This window comes from Nannobrachium achirus (genome assembly GCF_963921795.1).
Source record: "Nannobrachium achirus genome assembly, chromosome: 5".
Lineage (NCBI taxonomy): Eukaryota > Metazoa > Chordata > Actinopteri > Myctophiformes > Myctophidae > Nannobrachium > Nannobrachium achirus.
In genome coordinates this window covers 49295577-49318183 of record NC_137814.1, presented here as the reverse complement: position 1 = coordinate 49318183, position 22607 = coordinate 49295577, and the positions used below count along the sequence as shown (strand labels likewise).

The 22607-nt window shown below is 42.3% G+C and overlaps 1 protein-coding gene across 1 annotated transcript in view; it reads right to left on the bottom strand.

Annotated features, from left to right (window-relative positions):
• Nucleotides 1-7534, bottom strand: part of LOC308285714 (V-type proton ATPase subunit d 1-like) — a gene marked incomplete at both ends in the record, with an annotated part of 44665 nt that extends 37131 nt beyond the window's left edge. The window contains 3 exons of the mRNA XM_080726560.1: nt 988-1166; nt 3416-3590; nt 7405-7534. Coding sequence (XP_080582686.1) covers nt 988-1166; nt 3416-3590; nt 7405-7534 — 484 coding nt within the window. The remainder of the gene's footprint in view (nt 1-987; nt 1167-3415; nt 3591-7404) is intronic.
• Nucleotides 7535-22607: the final 15073 nt, after the last annotated feature.

Below are 22607 nucleotides of genomic sequence, written 5' to 3'. Positions count from 1 at the left end.
TAATATTAACGTTTGTTTTACAGAGTCGTATCAAGGGGGGCGTGGTTTCACTGTATGCTTGTTTCAGCCAGATAGAAGAGCAGGCTCTCTCAACGGACAGTTACACTGTGTGGTGCCTGTGTTATTTTCTGTGTAGTGTAGCCTGTGTGTGTGTGTGTGTGTGTGTGTGTGTGTGTGTGCGTGTCGTGACAGTGCACGCACACACACAACGTCCACACACGGAAAACAGCAGATCTACAAGCTCACAACGCGTCGCGAAAGCGACGCGCTGTGAGCTTGTATATCGGCTATGTATGTAGCCTAGCTAATAGCCGTAGAGCCGAAACCAACGTGTTTACATGGTTGAGAAGCTATTGCTGCTACGGCTGTTAGCTAGGCTACATAGCTACATAGCTAATATACAAGCTCACAACGAGCTTGTAGATCTGCTAGTTTTCGTGTGTGGACGATGTGTGTGTGCGCGCACTGTCACGACACACACACGCACGCACGCACAAACACACACACACACACACACACACACACACACACACACTACACAGCAAATGGCTATAGCGCTAGCGTCCATTCTTCACTGGTTCCGTGGTCCATGCAGAGCTGGAGAAAGTTTGTCCATGGATACAAGCTCAGACAGCTTCTTTGTAAAATACTTCCCCATTATAATTGGATAAAGAACATGGAGTTGCCGAATCTTTATACTTTTTACACCTCCAATGGCTGGTTTTAAAAAATGTTTCCGAAATGGAAAAGCACTGCTGACAGCCTGTGCCGCTCTGTCTCGACCTTATAACTCTATGGTCTCGACTCTGATAGAAGACGCATTACTCCGCCCCCTCCCCCCAGAACGGCAGATATCCACGCCTACATTTTAGAAATCTTTTCATATTCTCAAGTCTGATAAAACAAATAAGAGGCGGGGTTTCATCCTCCTTTAAGTACAACATGTGAGTACGTTCCCCACCACTCTAAATCAAGTGTTTTGAGTACCTAGGGGCGTGTCCACCAGGATGGTGGAGTAGAGTTCGGTGGAGGTGCGGGCGATGCCCACGGCTGCCATCTGGTCGAAGGCGCCCAGCGGGTGGCATCGTGGGAGCAGCTCGCCAACGTCCTTCTGCTTCAGGGCTCCGGTTATCAGCAGCACCACGTTGTCTATCATGTAGCTGTAGCTATGGAAACAGGAGGAGGAGGAGGAGAGGGAAACAGGAGCGTTGTTCCACACTAATACTTGAGTTCTGTGCCACGTTTCTGTTCATTTTTAGGCCATCTGCAGCCTTTTGCTTTTGTTTGTAAAACTGTAAGATTGATATGGAGGGCTCTAGCTTTGATTGATTGATTGATTGATTGATTGATTGATTACTTTATTAACAGCTTGCAAAAATGCAAAAAAAAGAAAAAAGAAAGAAAAGTAAGAACAGTTCCATGATAGAAATGTGCAATTCTGGGAAATTGCAAGTGTGGTTGTGCTCTCAGAAACAATATTGTCAGGGAGCAGAGAACTCACACATACATATACTGTACCAGCACAGTGTATTCACAGATTATTGAGGAACTGGTCTGAACAAATTAATGAACCAATTAGACATTGCTAAAACTAAATGTATTGCATTTGATACTAGGAATGTTCTTGCTAATACCCAGTTAATTTATTGATGGAATATCAGTTGAGCATGGTCACCAAGCCCATGCAGGTCACTGGGTGTTTATTGTCTTGGTCTGATCGGATTGATCTTGAGATTGAGCATTTCTATTTCAAGGAAATGCTGTGTGTACGTTCCATCTTCTGTCGTGATTCATGTTGTTTGGTCACTTGTTTTGTCACACCTGGAGTACTGCCCAGTGATCTGGTCGAATGCTGCTGTGCTGAGAAACATCAAAATACCGCTGGGTTGGACTGGATCCTGGCTATGGCTTTCTTCCACCGGAAACGGGCCGTGGCCACCTCCAACCGAGTGCCTTCACGTCAGCCAACACGGCCGTCTGCCAGGTCTCCTTAGGCCGGCCAGTGGGTCTTGTCCCCTCTATAACATTAACTTTCTTCACCCCTTGTCCTTCCTTATTACGTGTCCGTACAAATCGCAGTCTGCCTCTCCTCACCACATCCTCTAGAGTCTATGGCTTCCACTCCCATCCTCTGTCTCAGCTCAGCGTTGGTCTTTCTCTCCCTCAGTGACACACCCATCTGATCATCCTCTCTGCTCTGTTCAGCTTCTCTTCATGCTTCCACCCTCAGGGCCCACTTTTCACTTCCATACTTCATACGACTTCTGACGCAGGTCGAGTGAGTCCACTTGGCCCTTCAGGGATGAGTTCTTGGACGTTTAAAAAGGCATGACATCCCTGAATTTCTGTCCACCACCTGGCACCCATCGACTGCAACTGCCTGTGGAAATTCTCCCCTACTGTACATCGCGTACACTCAAATGGTTCCCCTTAATTGACGCTTGCAGACTGTTTATTCCACTGCAAATGAACGTTGACAAGAAAGACCACAAACAAATTGTATGATGAGAACTGCTTTTCAAATCTTCTACTGCTTGGAATATGCTCCCCGTCAACATCACACACAAACACCCACCAGATGTTTATTTCCTTTACATTTTAAAGGAAATAAACTGTAGGCTATTATGAGATTTATCAATTTGTAGTAACTTTTTAAAGTTTCAAAAGTTAACACAAATTGATAAATCTCATACTGTAGATGTAATTGTGCTCTTTCACTTTTTCTCTGAACATGGATCATTTTATATTTTTATTGTGTATTTTTGCGAAAACCTTGTTCATGTTTTCATTGATTACTCTTGCTTATTTAATGCAGAATGATTTCACTTATTTAAATTCGGTTTGTTTTGACCTTTTTTCGTTTTATTGATATCGAGGATTGACGATTTGTTTTACTTTGAGTAGCACTGAGGTGAACCAGGGACGCGCTGGCCATTGGGAAAAGCGGGACCATTAGGAAAATAAATAAAAATAAAATGACGGCCTTCGTTCCATTTTGGGGGCTGGGCGGCCAACGAAGTAAATCGTCACTGTCGGGCAAAAACCTTGTATCTCCAAGTTTCAAATTTGTACATTATTTTCTTGCTTCATCATACAAGGCTGTCGCACAAAAGTAGTGAAAACAGCAGATCTACAAGCAGTGCTTGTAGATCGGCTGTTTTCACTAGTTTAAATCATTTTTAAAATGGTTTTGGAAATACAAGGTTTCCACCCGACAATGACAAAATATAACTCATGTAATTGTCCCACTGGCTTGTCACTTGTCATGATCTGAAATGGCAGATCTTTGAGTAGCAGCAGCAGCGCTATAGAGAGAGAGAGATCTCTCTCTATAGCACGCAACGAGGGCCTCTCCAACTCTTTTTCCCGGGCTGAATCAGGGGCCCAGAATGTCCCTGCACTGAGGTGAACCTACGTGATGTAGTCGAGGAAGGCAGAGAGCTGAGGCAGGGAGTTGGAGCGCAGGCAGCTGAACTCAGTCAGCAGGTTGTCCCTCAGCCTGCCGTCCACCAGGGACACGGTCAGCTCCTCCTCACTGGCCGTGGTCAGCAGCCCACTGTACTCTGTGGTCTGCAGGTGGAGCTTCATGTCTGCACAGGAGACAAGGGGAGAGTGTTTTCTGCTGGTGTTTCAGTCCGAGTGTATCAAAGGGTGCGTTCGGAAATGCGCACCGGGTCTGGTTAGGGTTAGGGTTAGGGTTAGTTTTAGGCATAGTTTTAATGGGGTTAAGGTTAGGGTTAGGGTTGGGTTTAGGCATAGTTTTACTGAGGTTAGGGTTAGGATTAGGGTTGGGTTTAGGCACTCACTACACTGAGCACACACCCGGCCGGTGCGCATTTCCGAACGCACCCTTTGATACACTCGGACTGAAACACCAGAAGAAAACACTCTCCCAGGAAACAAGCATAGAATCTATAAGCAGTGGTGGAAATGTGCTGCGACGCATTGTAGATCGGCTATTCTCAAATGACCAAAATGTATAATTTCTTTTTTTACAATTTTTATTCTTTTATTTTATTTTATTTTATTTTATTACAAAACATACATCAACCACTTCAGTCCTACAGTATATGCTGAATCAAGCAACTTAAAAACAAAAGTTTTTTTGAAAGTGAAATATCTCTTTAACCCTATCTACCCCTAGCCATCCTATAGGCTAGCGAAATGGCTGGGAAAAAGGTGGGTCATGGGCCCCAGGTCGAGAAGTAGTCGAATCAGTTTGTTTTGGGAGCCTTGAAGTTTATTATTTAGTGACATTTTGATGTTGGAGTACCAGGAGGTGCTAGTATAGTCATAGATGGGCTGAATGAGGGCTCCGTAAAGAGTCTCGAGAGCACTTTTGTTGACAAAAGCGGAACTTCTGCTCGAACATCTTGTTCTTTGATTTACTTTTTTTGATCACCCGGCCTTGTTGCCATGCTATCACCAGACAGGTATTTGTCAAGAACACAGGCCATCTCTTCTTTGCTAGAGATTACTGTGTCATCAAATTAAGAGAGGGAGGGAGGAGAGTACTGCAGCGGCGTCAGTTCCGAAAAATCTAAGGTATGGCAACATGACTGGTGTCTTGCACGCGCGCCAGACACCAGTCATGCTGCCATACCTTAGCAACAGGCACGATGAAAAGTACATTTTACTATTCCCCCTGTAGGCCAAGGTATGGCTGCTGCCATAGCTTGCCATACCCAATTGACGCCTCTGGAGTACTGGCGAGCTAGCCAAATATGGAGGCTGACTGAAGTGCTGTAGAGTCTGTTCTCCTATACAGCTGTGAATGCTGGACCCTGAAGCCTGCATGCTCTACACAAGTTGCACGTTGCTACACCAGAATGAAGTCAAGTAGAATACGGCTCAAGGTAGGAACAGCTGCTGCTGCTTGTGCTGTATGCTGTGCGTATACTAATGTGATTCAAGCTGTACTATTGCTGTCATATTGGGGCCCAATGTCAGTGTGTTCAATTCAGTTCAATTCAAATTCATAGGAGCTTTATTGGCATGAGAAAACAACATAGATTTACATTGCCAAAGCAAGTGTCAAAATATAGTAAAAACTGTTGAAAATTTGGAAGGTATATATATAGGAGAGGTACAGCATTGTGGAAACAGCTTTGTCACATAGAGTCATTATATACAGTACTGTACATGTTATATACAGGGTATAAAGCCTTTTGAAACAAATTGCAGTAATCTTTTGCAGTCACTTTGGAACAAATAGCATCTATTTTTTCTCAAAATGATGGAAATAGTATACAAAAAAGCCTCAGATTTAAAATGTGTTTAAAGGTAGCAGCTCTGTTTATATGTGCAGTAGGTCTAGAGGTCACTCAATGGTTTGTAGTCCTTAGGGTGTTTGTATTACATTCTTTAGCCTTCTTTTATCGCAACAGTTAATAATCTTGTGCTTGCACATTGTTGTATTTCTCCCATGGGAGTCTTTTGTCGTTGGTCATGTTTTCAAACCCACTTTGGGGTGTGTGTGTAATCTTGGAAGTATGTGTTTCTGATGTCTTGGTACGTGTTCAGTGACTGTTTCTGCCTCTGTATTTGAAGGCTGGTGTGATATCTCTCTGTTGTGACTCGTTGTGTCTGCCGTTAGTGAGTCGTAACGGGGTACATTATGATGTGTAAAAGATTTGTCTCTTAATTGGTCACTTCGGTTAGCCAATGTGACGTTTATAATCTGCTATATTTCCCTTTAAATGTGCCTCCACACATTTGCAGACACCCTGAATCATTTACTCAATTATATTTACAAAACCACACGACTGTTACCAAATACCATCCTATGAAAAGCTTGACATGATTAATTGTCTCCACTGTGAGGAAGATGTGACGTTGACTAACCAGTAACCACACAAGCACGCACGCACGCACGTGTGTGTGTGTGTGTGTGTGTGTGTGTATGCGTGTGCGCACCACACACACACACACACACACACACACACACACACACACACACACACACAACACACACACACACACACACACACACACACACACACACACACACACACACACACACACACACACACACACACACACACACACACGGTATGTACAGAGTAATTATAATAATTGGGTGTAGACAAGAATTCAATTTTCAGCTATCTTTCTGTTTTTTTCTATCCAGCAATGAAGGTATCTGTTTTGTCTGACAGATCCATTTTAACTGATAATATAGTATTTGTGAGTAACTTCAGAGGGACTGATGACTGATACTACCATATACGAGTGACATTTTATTCACATTATTTAAAATGATCTATCCTCTTCTCTAAGTCTATAGCCTACAATAGACTGTGACTTCAATTTCCCTTACAAAACAATCCCTTACATTTCCAGACTCACCAGCACTAGGCATTTCTGCTTCTTTCAGTAACTAAAATAGATGTTGTTTGGACGGAATGGAAAAAACATTCCACCTTGTGACACGCTTGCTTCTAAAAATACATAAAGGTCCGATGCATTGAGAATTGCATTTCATGGCCTCATGAAGGTCTTAGGACCGAAAGCTTGCGGCTGCTTTCTTCATTCATGGCATAATTTATCAAAGGACACATTAGTGTAAAGTTAGTGTCCGTTAGTGTCCTTGCTCAAGGACACTTGGACAGTAAGGGTTAGGGTCCCTGAGGCCTCTAGTACCAACCCGTTTCAGAAATCAATAAACATTTCCCGACTGGAATCTATCATTGCACTGCACCTAAAGGGGAATTCACGTGTTTTTTGTTTCTGTAATACTGAGCAGCTCTCAATTTGTGAATTTGACAAGTCTCTCCTTAAGCTGAACAGCAGAGTGACAAGATGGCTTTGATGCTGTCACATATCGTAATTCCTAGGTACTTCATTGACACTGACTGCACCTGACAGGGGCAACACTGACAGCGTGACAGGGTCCATTTTCAGAGTCAGAGCTACAGTATAAGCCCTTACTGTACATTTAAATAATACTCAAAGGAATTCACAGATTTCGTGATACCTAATGATATTTCATCACAATACAGTTTTCATGCTCTGAAAAACAGTTAAGATTCTAATCTAGATAATGACTTATTGTCCAATAATATTATCAATATGTAAATTCTACTTCAGGGTGATGCACACACACACACACACACGTACACACACACACACACACACACACACACACACACACACACACACACACACACACACACACACACACACACACACACACACACTGTGCCACAAAGTATAAATTAAGCTTCAGTAGTTTGATCAGTAATCATGATGTGGTGGTCCGGGAAACCTAGGCTGCAATACCAGCTTGACAATATGTGTCGCAGGTTCGAATCCCGACGACCTTTGCTGCGTGTCACTCCCCATATCTCTCCCCATTTCCTGTCAGTCTAAGTAGTTACTAGTAATTACGATGCGGCATCTTACCCTCCAGTGTTTCGCACTGTGCCAGGTTGTGATAGTCGGTGCACGTCAGAATCTGGGCTTTCATTCCTCGGACCAGACCCTCCAGGTATCCATGGTCCACGTTGAAAGCCAGCTCTGGACACCCTGCCATCGTCCCAAACGTATCAACTTTACCCAAAGATATCAACCCCACACAGCACTTGACTGTACTGTTTGTCCTTCACAATGTCCAGCCTTGTCTCTATAAATGGACTTCTGCATTTTCATCCTATGACTATGAGCCTAATACATCCAGGTTCTCTTTATTTCCCCTTCCTCTTTTTCCACCAAGAGATTATCTTGCTCTGATACGCAGAAGGATCTTGAGTGTTTATTTAACTCTTTGACTGTACACATGGAACGATGCAGTGTCATGCTGCTTTAAAACATCTACATTGAGCTACTCCCAAATGTGTATGTACAGTATTTGGCCACAGAACACCATCTGAAAAGATGTGGTGCCAGGGACCCCAAAAGAGAATATTTAGGTAAAACAAAACAAAAACAAAAAAGAATCCAGGTTTGAATTTTCTTTGACAATAGCAGATCTACAAGCTCACAGCTTTTGAAAAACATTATTAAATAGTTCAAATAGCTGTTCTACAAGCTCACTACGTGTCGGTGTAGTATTTTAATGATGAAGTATTTTAAAATGTTTTTGTTTTTTTTAAATAGTAAAAAGAAAAGGCAAAGAAGTGGACGAAAATAGGGCCCTTTGTGCCCACAACAATGCACAATGCAACAGCAGAGCCACATTAAATAATAGCCTGGTTTGAGACAAATCTGCCTTTGCAAAAGCAAAAATTGCCCTCGGCAGCAGTGACATTTGTCAGCCAGGCCAGGCTAATCAAATGACTAGAGTTCACAGCCATTGTGCACTGGTAGTACAGTATGTAGAGTTCAAGAGAAGGCACGCACATCCCAGCACATGCTGGACAAAAATACGTACATAAGAAGAGGAGAAGGTCCACACACTGAGTTGTTGCTCCCGGGTGTGATTCTTTATTAAAGTATAATGGACAACGTTTCGACCCCCTTCGGGGTCTTCATCAGGTCTAACAAGAGCAACTGGCCTGCCTACTGTGCTCTTGTTAGACCTGATGAAGACCACGAAGGGGGTCAAAACGTTGCTCATTATACTTTAATAAGGAATCACTCCTGGGAGCAACAACTCAGTGTGCGGACCTCCTCCTCTTATAATATACAGTATGTAACAAAATATTCCTGGGACCATACAAATGATCATGTAAGGTGGAGTGCAGTGAACATGAATAGAATACAAAGACAAATACTGAGTGGTGAATAAAGTTAGCCATGTAACCATGTTTTTGTAAATAACAGTGTGTTTGATTGTGGATGCTCTTCTCACTGAAACAAGGATTTCGGTGGGTGGGGGTTTGCTGAAGTCCTTCCAGGATGGTTCTGCTTGAAGCACATGCCAGTGTCTGTTGAGCATCTCTTTAATTTGTGAAGCAATATGTGATTACATTCAGTAGAGAAACAATCCCTTCTTTTGTGGTGTATTAGATAGGGATGTCAGAGTGAGAGGTGTTATTGGCACGTTGTATGGCTTTCTGAATAGAGCTGGAGGACACAATGTGGCTTATGTGGTGAAAGATAGTTGGGGTATTAAAGATATGACATTCTTAGTTGTGTACTTTACGCCAGAAGCAGGGACGTGCTGGCCATTGGGAAAAACTGGACAACTCCCGAACGGCCGGTTCATTCCCGGCCGGTCCAGGTCCATTAGGAAAAAACTTCGTTCCATTTTGGGGGCTGGGCGGACAAACAAAGTAAATCGTCACTGTCGGGCAGAAACCTCGTATCTCCAAGCAAAGCAAAGCCCTGCTTCATCATACAAGGCCGTTGCACAAAAGTAGTGAAAACAGCAGATCTACAAGCACACAACGCCTCGCGGTGCGAGGCGTTGTGTGCTTGTAGATCGGCTGTTTTCACTAGTTTAAATCATTTTTAAAATGATAAATACAAAACAAACGGTTTTGGACATACAAGGTTTTCACCCGACAACGACGAAATATAAATCGGGTACAGTAATTGGCCCACTGGCTTGTCACTTGTCATGATCTGAAATGGCAAATCTTTGAGTAGCAGCAGCGCTATAGAGAGAGATCTCTCTCTATAGCGCGCAATGAGGGCCTCTCCAACTCTTTTTCCCGGGCTGAATCAGGGGCCCAGGCCCCAGCATGTCCCTGGCCAGAAGGCACTGGCAACCTTGATGATTGACTAATAATTTCCTCAAAGTCTACGAATGGACTGTAAAACCTTTGGCTTCCAGACGTGAGATTTGTTACATTTGTAATACGTTCAGTTCCATGTGTTGGTTGAGCCTGTGTTCCACTGGGCAGCATTACAGTTTGTGATGCACTTCCATCCCTTTCATCACCTTCCAAGAAAGCTGACAGCATCCCAGGCAATGATAGGGACCAATGCACAGAGGCAGCCTTGATGAGAAATATGAAATTAATAAATATATTCAATATAATTTAAACAAGATTTGCTAGAATTCGCAATCTACTGTACCTACTGTATACTACCAGTAAGATGCCCTAAGGGCGAGAAGCGACCTCGTCCCTAAAGGATGAGGTCGTGCGCATCCGCCTGGGTGACGGCAGACTGCTGGGCGAGCGCTGGTGCTTTGGCATGGGATCAACTTTGACCTAAAAAAAATGCATTGTTGTTTAAGTTGGACATAATGTGGCCAAAATGTGTTTTAATATTTTGTAATGTGGCCCCCTTGACTAGTGGTTCTCAAATGTTTTATTTTGCAAGGACCCCCCCCCCCCCCTAATTCTGACCCCCTTAACTCCGACTTCTTGTCGGCATGTGAGTATAGATTCAGCTTTACACATACAGTGCGGTAAGCGTCTCCCCTGACAACGGGTTAATTTCTCAGCCGTTGCTGGAGAGACACTGCTGTTTGTGTGAAACGAAACCCCAGCCCTCACACACAAGCTTTATGGAGGAACTGACTGTCCTGCGGCCCATCGTACAAAACCTCACTTCTCATTTTGAGCTGTTTGGCCGGACCACAGGGGCCATAAATGCAAATGTCAGCCCTGGCTGAGTCGATGAGTGACCACTGAGTGAAGTTTCACACGTCGGTCAGCCTCAGCCAGCCTAACGACCAACTAGCCTATTAGACCACAGAATTTGTAAACAAACATGTTTTCAGGGGTAGAATGTCTAAATGGAAATCATATGAAACAAAGTGTCCAGATTCAGATTCAGATTCAGATTACTTTATTAACCATTGTGTAATACACATAGGAATTTGCTTTGGCATACTACATTTTTACGTAGTCACCACAGCAGCCATGGGCGGCGCTATCTTGGAGAACCTGCGCAACAGATTCATGAGAACATAGCTTTGACTAATTTTTCAACCTGTGGATATTTTAAACAACATTATATATTTCTAATAGTCAATAACAATATCATAAGAGTCCTGTTCTTTCAGAGAATAAAGTTAATGAATAAAACTGCTCCAATGAATTGTGCATTACATTCACCCATTCATACACCGATGGTGACCATGCAAGGCACCACCCTGCACATCGAGAGAAATGAGATGTTCAGAGTCTTGGCGAAGGACATTTCGACACTGACTCTTGGGGAGCCCGGGATCAAACTGGGAAGCTCACGGTTCCCATCTGGCCGCTCTACCGGCCACTCTACCCCTGGGCCACTGACACGGCGATGCTGCTGGTGTTATCTAACCCGGATTATATACATTTTTGGTTGTGGTGATGTCATGAAGATTTGGTCTATGGCAGCGCAAATGTCCCTCCAGGCTATGGGATAAAACAATAAGCTTGTGCTAAAAGAACAATGGCAGCAGGTCATGGAGTTGTTCAATCTTGACATTTTACATTTCACATCTATAGCTTGCTTTCACTTTGTTAACAATATTCATGAGTTTCCATAGAAGAAACGATTATATGTGGTTGCTACCCTGTCACATTCGACATCCAATTGGGTATCGCCGGTTCCTGTATCCGTCGTTTCAAATTAACCTCCAGCATTTAATACAAGGACCAGGCACTGGAACTAGAAACAGGCTCAGAGCGGGCTGGAAACAAGCTTAATGCACCTTAATCCACAGGCTACAGCAGCTGCCATGTGGCCAGCCTTGGGCTTGTCTGGAAAACATTGAATGGCCTGTGGGTCTGGGAATGACACTGACTGCTGCACTACATCCAAGAAGAATTGGAAAAGAGCAACTTCTGATGCATGTGTGTGGACCCCAAACCATGGAACACATCTAGCCCCATCTGTGACCAACCCCTTTGCTGTACTGTAGCTCCAGGGACTTGGAAATGGTCCATTTCTTTTTTACCTATGGCTGAATATTGTATACAAATATGTACTGTAAAGGTAGTTCCGGGATCCTACAGATGTTTGTAGTGGTATACACTGTAAGCTTAAAAGTCTGATTCTTGTTGAAAACAACCTTTCAAATTGGGTTTTGTCACAGCCAGTGCCAAATGTAACACAAAGGCACATTCTTCATCTGCTGCTGACTGAGAATGCGCTCCCACTTTCATTTGGCACAAGCTAACCTCGCATCACCAGTCTTTCCACATTCGTTTACAACGGGTCGTCTGATCCAGTCTAGGCATGGCCTGAACCGTAAACAAGCAGAAGAAGCAGCGTCGCTTTGTTTTGGTCACCCCCTGTTTGTTTCCCCAATCCCTATTCTTTAAATGCTAGAGAAGTGTAGTCTTCAAAAAAGAAGCAAAACTATGCCGCATCAAGGGTTAAAACTGATTCCGGTTTGGTAGTTACGGCCAAAATGTAGTCCGTTTTGACTACAAAATGACATGGGCTGTTTCCGTTCCCGACCGAATCAGAAACACGAAATTTGGAAGCGATCCCAGGCTAGGCACAAGCTGTAAAAAAACCACTGTGAAAACCACATACATCTGTCAGATGCAGGGAGTACCTTTAAATGTTTTATATGAGATTCTACACCAATACCAATACACCAAAAATGTATTCACATCCACCTGGATGGTTTATTGCTGCATTTTCTTTTCCACTCTTCTTCTTCTTTCCTTTCTCTTATGGAAATAACAAAAACGAGCTTGCACACAAACTAATTTCACCCGCTGTTTTACACTGTAGACCTGTGATGTGACAATTAAGTTTATTCTAATTCTGTGATACTAGGTGGCCAAATACAAAAGCTACAGCGGAGGTCAAAGATGGGGCCAGAACACATAATGAGATAAAGCTACACTCCACAATTTACTGAAGGTGACCTGGCTGAACCGAATGCCGCTGCACTCGACCGCACCTACCACTGGGAAGACATGAGAAAATGGCCGGGCACGAGGAAGAGTACTATATAGCTGCCAGCCAACATTTTGGACTGTATTTGGCCGTATTATAATAAGGGTTTGGGTCCCCTGGTAGTAATTTTCTTGTTACACACCGGTTTGCCAGAAGCAGTTAGGGAGAGGACAATAAAATAGGGAAAGTATAGCCAATATAACAAGTTATTTATTCAATAGAAAAAAATATAGACAATCTTTTCACAAAGGCTTGAAACACATGGGAACAGAAATCAGTTTTTTCTTTTGGTCTAATGATCTAGACCTACAATGAAAAGACCTAAGTAGGTTGGAAATATATAATTTCTGTTCCGATATAGATCCACGTTTTGGTCGTTCCTGACAAGATCAATGTGAATTTAAAGCAGAAATGGTTCAGACAACCAGAAGCAGCAGCAATACAGTTAATCACTTAAGCCTTATTTTATACTTGTTTGCGTGAAAATAGGTGATTATCTTTTTGTCTGAAAATGTTTTTTAAATAAACGTCCGAACTAAATTACACATTGATTTTTTTGAAATACATACTGTATATATGTTTATTTCTATAATGACAATACATCATTCATATAGCGTTACACTGTCATGTGAAATGTCATACATTGTATACACATTGTGTTTATGACTGCTTACTGTATGCATAAGATACACTGTAAGGGACACCTTCCTAATACTGAGCTGTACCCTCGTGTTTCACTGATCTGACATTGTCATACATTATGACACGTCTATGCCCATGGCTGTGAATAGGATATAAGGGACATCATTGCAAATACAGTACTGTACTGTTCACACATACACGCACACACTTTCAGTGGTGAGAACCCTCTAGTTCCCATGATGGCCACTCTACCACCTGAGCCATTGTTACCTGTACTGACATACTCTAACAATACCGATTGGTTTAAACCACCTTTTATTCAATGGAGGATAACGTCGTTGTCTTGTATTAATCATTTAAAAAATGAACTAAACTAGTGAAAATAGCAGATCTACAAGCTTGTAGATCAGCTGTTTGCACTACTTTTGTGCGACAGCCTTGTATGATGAAGCAGGGCTTTACTTGGTGAAAAAACGTACAAACTTGAAACTTGGAGATACGAGGTTTCTGCCCGACAGTGACGATAAGCATGTTGCCTACTGTAGTTACAGTATTTTTTTAATTAAACGATAATGCTATTCCGTCATAGACTGTTAGGTTTACTTATTACAAGGCTTGGTTGAATGCTTGATTCTGATTGGAATTCAATTGAATTGAATTCAGCTGCGTGTTTTTTTTCTGGATAATGACCGACGGGCTCAATGACAGTACCGTTGTCAATCAAAGAGTCAGAGCACCTGGCTGCACTGCGTGAATGTTATGCTGTATCCAACATGACAGCCATGTAACCCCCCGGCTCCACCAGGCGTGGCGAGCGTCGCATCAACGTCAACGTTGGGAACGCTCCCGTTTTAATCAATGAAGGGAGCTCCACTGCCGACGGTAACGTCAACGCCGGACGCTCCGGTGCCGGCGTCCAAACTCAAAAATTGCCCCGGTTCAATTTTTTGACGGCGTCCACAACGTCCAGTCATGTATAAATTATGATTAAATGTAATTGCATTGCATATTAAATGTATATACCGTACGTGCCTTTCTGCTGTTGGATATCCATTCACGTCATTCACAAGGGTGACTAGATGTCCCAAAATTCCTTGCATATTTTTTTTATTTTTTATGTAATTACGGTGGTCTTCCCACTTGATATTATAGGCTAATCACAAGTTCACAACAGGCAACAACTTTCTCAATTCTTCCTCCTAAAAACAGGCCAGCAGTGAGTGACTGAGTCTGAACACAGATTTTTAGGCTATACATTATCGTGGCTGCGCTGGACTGGTGTACCGAAAATAGCCAATCTACAAGCAGATTCATGCACTCGACATGTTGTGAGCTTGTATATCTGCTATTTTTTCCCGGCACTTTACACAGCATAAATTATTATAATTAGGCATATATAACACTACAGTTGATAATGCGAATATCCTATAATAAGACAATCCAGTAACCGGAAATGTATACTATTTGATACACATACTTTCTTGTTTTCCGAGGCCAGTGCAACACTTATAAATTACTTTCACCAAGGTGGAGGGGTCTTCATTATTTTATACTTAAGCTATTGAAAAATTGCAGATATACAAGCTCACAGCACGGCTGTGAGCTTGTATAGAAAGTCGTGTAAATGTGTACAAATCTTTGAATATATGTATTTTTTTAAGCGAACATTTGTAACTCAAATTTTGCTTTTGGGGGGGTCCCTGGAACTAAATATTTTGAGATGGGGGTCCGTGGGCCAAATATATAACATTTTGGGGGTCCTTCACATGAAAATGTTTGAGCGCCACTGACATAGAAACATAGGTTTTTCAAAAAAACCTTAGAAGGATTTGAAATATTCTTTATTCCATAAAGGCCATATTCAATTTTTTTTTTTCTTCTCAGAAATAGCAGATCTACAAGCTCGCAGCGCGGCACTCTGTGCCACGCTGTGAGCTAGATCTGCTATTTTTCAATAGTTAAAGCATAAAATAACAATATCATTCATGGGGGGCCCACAGTGAATCCTTGTACCCAGGGCCCAGAATTTGGTGCGACACCCCTGCTTTCACTACTGTAAGCAAGGAAATACTTTTTGTTTTTACTTTTGGGTAAATGTATTTATTTATTAAGTGGCCATGTAATAAGCGGGATGATTCTGCGGAGTCGCCTAATCATCCTGTCGGTATGTATTTCTCGATAATGACCGCTGACCCATAAATTATCTCTTACATATGCGGTGAGCACTCTTCGTCATCACTGTAATTTACCATTCTCTCCGAAAATAAAGTCCTTGTTGGGTGTCTCAACCACTGTTTATCGTTTTGTTTTTATGTAACGTCATTTCAGAGGCTATACAACCAAGCTGTCAGTCATTTCAGAGGCTATACAACCAAGCTGTCATGCTCAATAACTGTTTCTCCCTCAATAACTGTTTCTCGCCCAGGGATGTGGTCTCACGGAGAGGTTGGAGAAAAAAAGAAGAGTGTTGCGTGCAATTGTCTCTGTCAGCAGCTCGGTAATCCTCAGCGTCTCCACTCGTGGAGGAAACCAAAGCACTGGCGTAAATCTGTCATCGTAAATTTCCAAGGGTTATGTAAATCTGTCACAGAGAATGCATTGGCAACACAAAACGGCCAGTATAAATCGCCCCCTCCTTCTCCAAGTTATCCAAACGATGCACCATGACTTTCGCTAGGCTATTTTACAGAGGACTTAACACTTACAGTTCTAATGACGACCAGGGTGTGAGATTTATGGTAAGCTGTAACTTATGCCTGCTTTGTAACTATTTCAGCTGCTTGCAACCTCTGAACTCTAAGTACTGTAGCGCATAAACTACGACCTAAATTAGACAATGACGTTCACACTAGGCTACGTTTGAACTCTAGCCATCAGCAGCTTCGCGCACAACCTACAGTATAGCGCTGCTCTTTGTGGCTAGCGACACCGCGGTACTACCAGAGTATACACAACATCAGTGGTTCTCAATGCGGGGGTACGGGGAGACCCGCAGGATAGTTAGAAACCATACAGACCCTTACAACATATCTACAACTCAGAGAGTGTACAAGTGGAACCGTTCCATTTGTACACTCTCTTGAGTTACGGGGGAGTCTGTGGCCCTAATGCAACATCAAACTGGGGGTGTTTCTTGAAATTAAAAAGGTTTTTTTTGAGAACCACTGCACTACGCAAAGTCTTAGGTCTTCTTGGAGCACTGCGATCCCATCCTCCAGCAGTGGCAGATGGTGTTGAAGAGGCGACAGCGGCAGGAGGCGCACGGGTCACAGCAGGGCTCGTGGGAGGAGCAGTTCTCCATCAGCCGACTGCAGCGCCGTGCCGGGGCCTTCACCCTCTTCTGCAATTACACAACACACACACACACACACACACACACACACACACACACACACACACACACACACACACACACACACACACACACACACACACACACACACACACACACATTTAAAGGTATATTCAGTGATTGTATTTCATTCAAATAAAAATATAATTGGTACATTTTCCATTCATTCTCCTCACTAGAATGTGTGCTGACCATATAAGGACTTCCACCATGGCCCGTGTTACGAGCATAGTTAGATTCGGTTTTCAGAGGTGGCCAGCCGGTCCTCGACCAATCAGGGTAGAGTTGTGATGGTCAAAATAAAGGTTTTGAGAACCACAGTCTAAAAGTACTAAAATGCCACATTCTCGTAGTAAATCAGTATCATACAAATCCTGAAGCTGGAGACGTAGGCCTACCGATATTCAGTGATTGGGTCTAATGATCAAAACGAGAACATTATAATGGTGTAAAAAATCTATTAAAAAAAAACTAAACATTTCCACGCTGTAAGGCCAGTAAGGGACAAGATGACCCCCGGCCACTTTCATTATCACTGAATAGCCTACACCTTTAAGATCTTTATTTGCGTTCACGTTTAACAAGAAATTCTTGAACAAACGATGGTAGATGCACAAACTTGGGGAACTCGGCATCAATATTTCATGATCATGGGTACAGCTAGGAAGCATCTTCTCCTCCATATATGGTGACTGCCAATTATCACAGACACTGAACAGAATTTGCTCGATGCCTTAGCTCTTGGCTTGGGCATTCCTGCAATCTGCAGGCCTCTCACAACTGATTTATGGACATTACCCAGGCTTCCAAATATGAACACGAGCAGTTTACATTTGTAACCAAGCTGTATAATAGCATCCTTAAGACGTTGGTACTTAAGCACCTTGGTAAGGGATGCCTCTTCCAGACTGTGCTCCAATGTACTACAGTACATGTCACTTCCAAAATGGACCAGAGAAGATCAGAATTTACAACTTTATTGTCACATTGTTGTTTTCCAGAAGGGGTAAGGAAGAAAAAGGAGGGAAGGGGCATCGCAGGGACAATCGAAACAATTAAATAAGCATGTCAAAAAGAACACAAAGAAGATCAAGATATCTACACGCACACACACATACAGTATATATTATGCATAGCATAAGCCCAGCAGCTACAGTATGTGTGTGAGGTTAAACTGTAGGTGTGTGAAGTGGTAAACACATCAGTGGGTCCACATGGTGGCAGGTATGTGTATGATTAGACATAAGGTTTGTGTTTCACTTGTCACGTTTTATTTTATTTGTCTTTGGTCTTTCACTGTTTAATTATTCTCAATTCCTGCACAGCACAGTGGTCATAAATAAAGTTAGAGAGAGAGAGAAAGAGTGAGAGAGCGAGAGCTGGGCGGAAAGGAAGGGGGAAAAAAGAGAGATACAAACAGGTCAAGATGGTGCTATAGATTAAGACACGATGGCAATGCTGTAGGGGAAGCCAATAGCACTTCAGTATTAATGGGGAGAACAAAGCTCATTGGCTGACGACTAAAACATGTCAACTGTAAAGGAGTTCCCAAAACACGAGGTTGATCTATGATGTGTACCAAACAACTTACAGGAAGATGATCTCCCTGGAGTGGAGAGAGTCTTCTCCTGGCAAACAAGCGGCGGTGGTTTCCTTGGACCCAGGCTGCAAGTTGGAAACACAGATTTTTGATGAGATGCCATGTTTTTATTTTTATGTCCGTGAAAAACAATCCAGCGCCTGACCTGGCATCTTTAGCCCCCCTTTTAGACGTTCATAATTCTGATTCTTAATTTACGATTCAGATACGGTTTTTTCAATGGCTGAGTGGTTGATATGATCATTTAATGTCGCCTTCCCAGTTTCCCGGTCACAGTGGGTGGTTATTTAGCAAAGATTCCATGCAATTACCATGGCCATGCTATCATATTCGATTAGATCAAATAGATGTATTCATTTCACGATTGCAGAGGAAAATTGAACGTAATTATCCACAGGCCTCAAAGTGTAGGAAATAAGGAATCAGTTTACTGTGTTTGGCATAAAACGGGTGTAGATGGTGTTTTATGTTTCTATGTTTTTATGTTTTACAATGGAGTATAAATTAAGCTCGACTCTGTTACATAAGACAAACAATGAAGGCATTTATTTCAGTGATTCCCAACTGGTGGACCACGAGGGTATTGCCCCCAAATAATTGGTAAAAACTAAAATATTTTAATTAAATTTTATAAAAAAAAAAACTAAAATATTTTAATTTTAATATAACACTAATATTTAAAAATAAATGTTTAAAACATGGAAGAATTTGCATTTATTCATACAAAGCGCTTTACAACATGCATTATAGCACACACACACACACACACACACACACACACACACACACACACACACACACACACACACACACACACACACACACACACACACACACATACAGTATACTCAGTGGTGGTGTAAAAAGTACTCAAATGTTTTACTAAAGTAAAAGTATCGATACTGCAATGTAGAAGTCCGGAATTCAAAGTTTACTTTAGTAGCCTACAAAAGTATTGGTATCAAAATGTACTTAAAGAAAAGTGCTCATTGTGCAGAATGTCCAATTTTAAGTTTTCAAATGTATAAAAAATATTTTGAAAATAGCCGATCCACAAGCTCACAATGCGTCGCATCGTGACACATTGTGAGCTTGTAGATCGGCTATTTTCAAATGTCCGAAATGTATATATGGCTGAAGTGGTTTGTAATAATAATCAAAATCTGCAAAGTAACAAGTAACTAAAGTTATCAAATAACTGTAGTGGCGTAAAAGTGCAACATTTGGATCAGAGATGTCGTGGAATAGAAGTAAAATTGTTGGTAATTGGAAATACTGCAAGTAAAGTACAAATAGCCTACCTCAAAATTGTACTTAAGTGCAGTACTTAAGCAAATGTACTTGGTTACTTTACACCACTGAGTATACTGTATACTCAGCTGGATTTCTCATCTGATGCTAGGAAAATGACAGATGTGTAAAAACCACACGTCCACTATTCCAATATTATCCACTATTATCAGACAGGCAGATCTCTGCCAGGAGGCATTCATTCCCTGATATATAGCAGCCCTGTATGCAGTTTACGTTTCTAGCACCTCCTAAACCAGTGCTTCTCAAATCTTTTCATGTCAAGGATCCCCAAATTGATATGCTTTCGGCTGCGGATCCCCCATCAGAAAGTATTTTGGCCAGGAACCCCCATGCAAGATTTAGTGTTTCAGAAATATTCAAAATGGTCACAACATCAGCTATTTTAAAGTATCGTCACTGTCGGGCAGAAACCTCCTATCTCCAAGTTTAAAATGTGTATGTTTTTTCGTGAAGTAAAGCCCTGCTTCATCAGACAAGGCTGTCGCACAAAAGTAGTGAAAACAGCTGATCTACAAGCACACAACGCCTGGCGGTGCGAAGCGTTGTGTGCTTCTAGATCGCCTGTTTTCACTAGTTTAGTTGTATGTCCAAAACGAACAGTTTTGGACATACAAGGTTTCCACCCGACAACGACGGTATGTATGGTTAAAGTGGTTGAACTGATTTTGATGCTACATTAACATTTTGTTCTGCATGGGACTCTCTGGAACCCCTCAACTGCGTGTATCTATTCTGCAACTAGCATTTGGCAAGACCCAAATTCAGAATGAACATTTTAAACTAAAATCTTTGCTTCTGGGGGTCCGTGGAACAACATTTTTTGAGATGGGGGGGGGGTCTGCGGCCAAATACTGTACATATCATTTTGGGGGTCCTTGACATGACAAAGTTTGAGAACCAGTGATATAGACCGACTCTACAAATGTCTTCTAAATCCTAACAGTTTTATGAAAGGACCCCGTAAATGATATGTATTTGGCAACAGACCCCCATCTAATTTTGATCCAGGCACCACCAGAAACAAAGATTTGTGGTTCTCAAACTTTGTCATGTCAAAATGTCCCCAAAATGATATGTATTTGACCGCGGACCCCATCTCAAAATATGTTTTTCTATGGACCCCCAGAAGCAAAGATTTGAGTTAAAAATTCACTCTGAATTTGGGTCTGGCCAAATGCTAGATGCAGAATTGATACACGCCCCACCTCCTACACTACTGCCATGAAAGAGCAGTGAGGTACTGTATGTGTCTGTGTGATTAGGTGTACTTCGTTATACTGTCTGCCTCCCTCGCTCTCATGCACACACGCACGCAAACACGCATGCACGCACACACACACACACACACACACACACACACACACACACACACACACACACACACACACACACACACACACACACACACACACACACACACACACACACACACACACACACACACACACACACACACACACACACACACACGCCTATTGTTACTATGAGTAGTTTTCTTACTTTATTAATTTCATTTTGTATGATAGGATAGTGCTACTGCTGTCTTATTTGTTTTAAGTAGCCTAACTAAGTATTTGTTGTTATATTTTTTGATTGATTACATATTCGATCGATTCTACATCTAAAAATAATTTAGATGCATATAGACATATGAGTATAGACATATCGTCCGTCTGGCTCTGCGAGACTGCAGTCTGACTCACGCCAATTATTTCTGCCCATCATGGATGTATAGTGGCAGGAACGTGCAGAGAATGTTCGAGGCAGGGGCTGACATTTTTAAAAGGGCATTTTGGTGAAATATGCGTCGCTTGGAGGTCAGCTATTTTCGTTGCTTGATACCACACTGAACTAACATAATCAAGTGAATACTGGAGATGTGGCGTACGGCATGGATTTCTACACAGAGAGGGCTATTCTTTCGACATAAGATGCTGCATTTAAGTTCAGGAGAGTTTGAACAAGGCAATTCTCTTGAATGCTGCATTCAGGTATGGCATGGAAAGAGGGTATTTGCATTTCTTTCACCATAGTAAAAACTGCATTCATGGTCTGGAGAGGGCACTTTTTACATGTCTATGTGTTTGATGCCTGTATAGTGAGTTCAAGAGAAGGCACGCACATCCCAAAATAAGTTTCAGGTGCTGGACAAAAATACGTACATAAGAAGAGGAGGTCCGCACACTGAGTTGTTGCTCCCAGGAGTGATTCTTTATTAAAGTATAATGGACAACATTTCAACCCCCTTCGGGGTCTTCTGTTAGAACTGATGAAGACCCCGAAGGGGGTCGACATGTTGTCAATTATACTTTAATAAATAAAGAATCACTCCTGGGAGCAACAACTCAGCGTGCGGACCTCCTCCTCTTCTGATGCCTGTATAGTGGCATGGAATTCGTTGACCTGTGCACATGGAGTGGGCCCCTCACTCATGTGCACACAGATGATTATTATCACTTTTGAGCAACTCCCAGCATGAAGCGAGGGGGGAATGTCCGACCCTCCCCAGACATAATGGAGCCATCGCTGCCAATCAGCATACATTTTAAGGACATATTTTATATAAAGCTTTAGCCATAGCAGTGGTTTTCAACCAGTGGTCCGGGGACCACCAGTGGTTCTTGAGGGGGTTCCAGATGGTCCCCAGCTAAATGATGGAGAGTTAGTTATTTTATGGGTCTGAGAGGCTAAATCTCATCAAAATGGTGGTCCGTGGCCATGGACCTTGATAAAAAGGTTGAAACAGGTGGGGCATGCTCTCCATCTTCCTCAACTTGTATCGTCCCCGAGTCGGCTGACCCTCTAATCCTTCTAATAAGCCATTTCATCACTGCTAATTTTCTTTTTTTTTCCTTTTTATTGGGTTAGGAGAGAAAAGCAGCTTATCAAGTCCGTTATAGATGTCACATTATGTTAACCATATAGCGCTAGCCAACAGATATGGTAGGCCAGTGCTTCTCAACC